Below are 5,976 nucleotides of genomic sequence, written 5' to 3' on the forward strand. Positions count from 1 at the left end.
AGTAACAAAGTCGTCCACAGAGACATTAAAAGGTTTGTCTTCGTTACTTTTCGTTTGATTAATGTGCGGTGTATGTAGGTGTGTGTGTGTGATAATCAAAGGTGCACACCAGGCATTTCATGTCGTTAACATTCTGAGTTCAAATTCCTCCAAAGTCAATTTTGCCTATCATCCTTTTGGGGTTGAGCACCGGGTTTGATGTTGTTGACTTATCCCCTCCCCTGAATTTGCTGGCCTTGTGCCAAAATTTGAAATCATCATCATTATTATTATTATTATTATTATTATTATTTAAGTATCCACTGCTTTTCATGACATTAAATTTGTAAATCTTTGTAAATTAAAATAAAAAGATGATTTTATTGTGTTTTTTCTCATTTCAGTGCAAATGTCCTTCTCGATAGAGACTTTATCCCTAAAGTTGGGGATTTTGCTACAGCCCGGCCTGGCCCTATGGGAAACAACACAACAACAGTATCAACAGCTATTGTTATGGGAACATCAGCTTATCAAGCACCTGAAGCTCGTTTGCACGATATTTCTGCAAAATTAGATTCTTTTGGTTTCGGTGTGGTAAGTAGTGATCTTTTGTCTTGTTTCTTCATTGATCTCGGTGGAACTTGGAAACGTTCCAAGAACTCATCCTTAAGCTCAGGCATGGCCATGTGGTTAAGTTGTTTGTTTTCCAGCCACATGGCTCTGAGTTCAATCCTACTGGCAATTATTTTGTACTATAAGCCCCTGGCTGACCAAAGCTTTATGAGTAGATTTGAAAGAAGGAAACTGAAAGAAACCCGTTGTGTGTGTGTGTAAGATCATAAGATCGTGGTTTCAATTCCTGGACTGGGTGATGTGTTCTTGAGCAAAACACTTCACTTCACGTTGTTCCAGTCCACTCAGCTGTAGAAATGAATTCAGCATGGAGAGGGACGGGCTCTGTTAGGCTTTCTCACTTTAGATATACTGCATGACTGCAGCACCCCAATGATCCCCAAGGGGTTAAGGGACTTGTGAATATATACAGTAGAAAACACTAGCCCATCCATGTACCATGTAGTGAGACTGAACTCAAAACCAATTGATTGGCAAGCAAACTTCTTATTCACACAGCCTCGTCTGTGTCTATTGTAATAGCAGCTAAATATATTCTTTATTGACCCTGAACAGATAAAAGGCACAGTTGGGATTTGAACTCAAATGTAAAGAAAATCAACTAAACAATCCCTGTGAAACGTTTTCTTCAATAGTTCATAGAATCTATTTACAATTTCTTAAGTGATTCTAAATTGTATAATGTTATAATTCGGAATTACCTCCCCTTAGATATGTCTGTTGGTGGTTTCTTTTTCTTTCTCTACCCCCTCCCGCCGCCTCCAATAGTTGTTACCTCTAAGTCTTAATTTAATTCCCTTCTCTTATTTCTGACGAAAAAAATTGAATGAAAGTAATTCTCAGTCGTTGATTCTACCAAGAGAAAGAAATGGTAGAGCCTGTACCAGCAAAAATAATCTTGCAGTCACGTCTTTTTGTTTTCTTTATGTTCCAAGTTAAAGTTGACATTCACTTTCCTGGGTTAATAAAATGAATTTCTTTTAAGTAATGGTACGATATAATCCCTTATGCCATCTCCGAAAACTTGTACTTTTATTCTTGTAGAGGGTTTTGTTGTTTTTTTTTACTCTTACTGTTTCTGTCTCTATGCCTTCACCACCAACTGCATACACACATTCTATGTAAGCTGCCTTCGTAATGTCTCCATTTGGCACCCATGGCAAATAAATGCCACCACCACCATCATCTTCGGCAGTGGATTAACAGATTCGTTACTGTCTCAGACAAAATGTTTTACCGTACTTGCTTTGGCTCTCTACATTCTGAGTTCAAATCCTGCTGAGGTCAACTTTACCTTTCATTTTCATGGTGTCAGTAAAATGAAGTATCAGACAATGTCATCTTTTAGCATCATCTCTTAACAAAATGCTCAGCCACGGCTAAATCAGAAACCATTATTATTAGTAGTAGTATTAGTATTCTATCAAGGTCGGTCAACTTTGCCTTTCGTCCTTTTGGGGTCGATTAAATAAGTGTCAGTTGGGTACTGGGGTCAGTGAAATCGACAAACTTGCTCCCATAAAATTTCAGGCCTTGTGTCTATAGTAGAAAGGATTATTATTATTATTATTATTATGGCAGTGAATTGATAGGATTATGCAAGTGTCAGATAAAATGAATTATGGTATAATAATAATAATGGTTTCAAATTTTGCCTCAAGGACAGCAATTTTGGGAGAGGGGACTAGTCGATTACATCGATCCCAGTATTTTACTGGTACTTAATTCATCGGCCCTCAAAAGGATGAAAGGCAAACATTTCACCCAACATGCTAACGAATCGCCCCGCTTGCTGCCTTAATAACAATAATAATATTATTGTAAAAATAATAATTATTATTATTATGGCAGTGAACTGGCAGACTTGTTAGCATGCCACCTTAATAATAATAATAATAATAATAATAATAATAATAAAAAAAATAATAATAATTTTTCCTGTCTTTTAGAATGTGTGGAATCGTTATTTATTTTCTTTCTTTTTAAAATATTTTTCTATTATTTGTAGATTCTTCTAGAATTATTGACCAGTTTGCCTGCCTTTGACATGAACCGAGAAGATCGAGATTTGGTAATTAATATAATTTATTTACATTTCTTGAGACCCAGTCTCTGTGACTGACAGAGAAATCTTCTCCAATCCCATCAACTCCATTTGATAGGTTGTTGCTGGTTTGCAGTAGAATAACACTCCCAGAACATCCAGTAGTTGTTCTGTCAAAGCTAATCCATTTCTTTGAATCTGAACATCTCATTATACCCTTAAACTTTTTGATACCAAGCTGCCTAAGTCTGCCTCTAGTTTTATGATGCAAATTCCCTATTTTAAAAGGATCTAAATTAAAACCTCCCATTAAAATTTCATACTAATTTGTTTCAAATATCACTTTAACAAGGACAAAATTATCTTGCTAAATTATTTGTTTGTCTTAAGAATAGGGGGTGGTAGGAGACTACTAAGTAGCATTGATCTGTTTAACCTGTTGGATGCCATCATTTAGCATCCATTTGTCCATGCTGGCATGGGTTGGACGGTTTGACTAGGCTGGTGAGCTGAAGGGCTGCACCAAACTCCAGCATGGTTTCTACGGCTGGCTGCCCTTCCTAATGCCAACCACTGAAACTTTATTTCAACAGAAATATGAAAACCAAAGGTTTAAAGTAATTTAAGTTAAAACCTTCTTTAAAATTACGGAGATGTACTTGCATAGCAAGTGACCTGATCTGAGATCATGTGCTAAAACAAAAACAATTGCATTGTGGAAGGTGTTTATAAGACATTTAAAACCACACAAAAACCGTTAGATTCATTTCAACATTGAAATTTAATTTGCCAAAATATTTTCAAAAATATTTTGGCAAATTAGATTTCAATGTTGAAGTGAATCTAACGGTTTTTGTGTGTTTTTAAATGGCTTATAAACACATTCCACGCTGCAATTGTTGTTGCCTTCTATAAAACTTTTATATTAATTCATGTTTCAAACACCAGCGTAATAGTGACAGACTTATTGTACTACATTCTTTGTTATTTTCAAAATTAAATTATGCAAAGACAGTGTATGGGAACACATTGGTTAGAATGCTGTAAAATAAAATCTTCACTCAAAATTTCATGTTTATGTTCTAAACACCAAATTAATAATGACAAAATTACTTTACTGAATTCATTATTTTCGAAATTAATTGAAAGAAGGCTGAGTATCTCAACAAAAATAAGATAGAAACTTACTTTCTTACTTCAACTCTGTGTGTGTGTCTGTTCTTTTTTTGTCTGCATGTCTTGACATCATTGTAAAATGGTTGTTGCTGTCATACAGGCAGTATCAATCACACACACACACACACACACACATGATTGGCTTCATTCAGTTTCCATCAACCAAATCCACTTGCAAGGCTTTGGTCGGCCTGGAGCCTTAAAGAAGACACTTGCTCAAGGTGCCACATAGTGGGACTGAACCCAGAACCATGCGGTTGAGATGCAAGCTTCTTACTCCACAACAACATCCAAATCTCCTGGAAATAAACAACATCCCTAATCCATTCCTCTTACCTTAACCCACTCCTTATACTCTGTTCCACTCCACTTTAATCCACTCCACTTTAATCCACTTCTCTTACAATGATCCTTCATCTGAAATTTATTCTCTCTCACTGTAATCTTCCATATTGACTTTCTGTTTGTCTTCAACACTTTTTTCCCAGAAATCTCATATATTAGAGAACTTTGAAGAGACAGATTTCAATGGTTGTGTTGACCAGGAAGCTGGCCGATGGTCACTTGCCTTGGTGTCCAGTATTTACCAAATAGCAATGGAATGCCTACAGGAAAGAAAGAAAAAACGAGTTACTGTTGGAGAGGTAATGTCATTCAATAATGTTTAATCTCACACACACACACACACACACACACACATCCATCAATCTATCTCTGTTTCTCTCTCTTGGTCAGTTCACATTACTCTGTAAGAAGCATAGGTCAAGTGTCCTGGTTTCTCTGACATATTATATACATTCCTCCCTGGATGGGATGCCAGTCTGTTGCAGGATTATTCACTTTTACCAGATGAGTGCACTGAAGCAGCATGAGATGAAGTGATTTGCTCAAGAACACGATGCATCGCCTAGTTCAGGAATTGAAACCACAATCTTACAATCATGAATCCAACACCTTAACCACTAAGCCATGTGCCTCCACGTTTACACACACACACACGTTCTTATCACACACACACACACATATATATATATATATATATACACACATACAACACTCATCTGCACTGCATCTACACACACACACACACTCTTACACTTAACCTCACCACACGCACACACACATATCTATGAATCTATTTCTCTCTTGTTTCGTCCACATTACCCTGTAAAGAGCATAGGGCTGGTTTCCTGGTGTATAAATGTTCCTCCTGGGACAGGATGCCAGTCTGTCATAGAATTACTCACTTTTGCCAGCTGAGTGAACTGGAGCAACATGAAATGAAGTGTTTTGCTCAAGAACACAATGCATTGCCTGGACCAGGAATTGAAACCACAATCTTACGATCATGAGTCTAACACCGTAACCACTAGGCCATGTGCCTCCACATTTATACACATGCATGCACATACACACACATCTATGAATATCTCTCTTTTTCTCTTGTTTAGTCTACATGATTCTGTAAGGAGCATAGAACTGGTTTCATGGCTTCTCTGGTGTATATATATGCCTCCTTGGACGGAACATATATACACCAGCCCTAGACGGAACATATATACACCAGCCCTGGATGGAACATATACAGTAGAGGGAAATAAATATTTGTACATGTCAAAATTCTTTATTTATTTAATTTCTAAGGAACATAAATGGGATATACCAATACTATATTTGCATACACATGCATAAACTAAGAATATGCAAAAGAAACTAATAAATTATAGTAACTAATGAATTTATATACAATTATAAATATTTAGGGGTGAAAAAAGTATTCGTACAGAATAAATTTATGAGTTTCTATGCCACAAAATACTGTTAAAATAATTTTTTTTTCTACTAGAACTTTCTCGTTTGTTCCAATAATCTTATCAGATCCACTCACAAGGGTTTTTTTTATATTAAGTTTTATTTTATTCTTTTCAGATTTTACCACGTCTTGAGAAATTGGAAAACTGCTGACAATAAATTAACTGTGGAATTGAGGATTAAATAAACCATGGAAACAACCTGCTGAATCTCTGCTCCCAACAACCCCACCCCTATTTCACCCATCCAATCCAACCACGACCGCTGCCACCGATAATTACTTCTGCTGCTGTTGAAATGCGTACCATAATTTAAAAAAATATATATTTCTT

General features: G+C 36.3%; 1 protein-coding gene across 1 annotated transcript in view; it reads left to right on the plus strand.

The window, feature by feature from the left end:
- The window catches only part of LOC106876412 (serine/threonine-protein kinase pelle), a 73,816-nt gene extending 67,846 nt beyond the window's left edge, over positions 1–5,970 (plus strand). Inside the window, exons 9-13 of the mRNA XM_052976295.1 lie at positions 3–32; positions 384–573; positions 2,621–2,683; positions 4,321–4,476; positions 5,762–5,970. Of these exons, the coding sequence (XP_052832255.1) occupies positions 3–32; positions 384–573; positions 2,621–2,683; positions 4,321–4,476; positions 5,762–5,797 (475 nt within the window). The 3' untranslated portion in view covers positions 5,798–5,970. The remainder of the gene's footprint in view (positions 1–2; positions 33–383; positions 574–2,620; positions 2,684–4,320; positions 4,477–5,761) is intronic.
- The last annotated feature ends 6 nt before the right edge of the window (positions 5,971–5,976 follow it).

The sequence above is a fragment of the Octopus bimaculoides genome, chromosome 24, assembly GCF_001194135.2.
Source record: "Octopus bimaculoides isolate UCB-OBI-ISO-001 chromosome 24, ASM119413v2, whole genome shotgun sequence".
Lineage (NCBI taxonomy): Eukaryota > Metazoa > Mollusca > Cephalopoda > Octopoda > Octopodidae > Octopus > Octopus bimaculoides.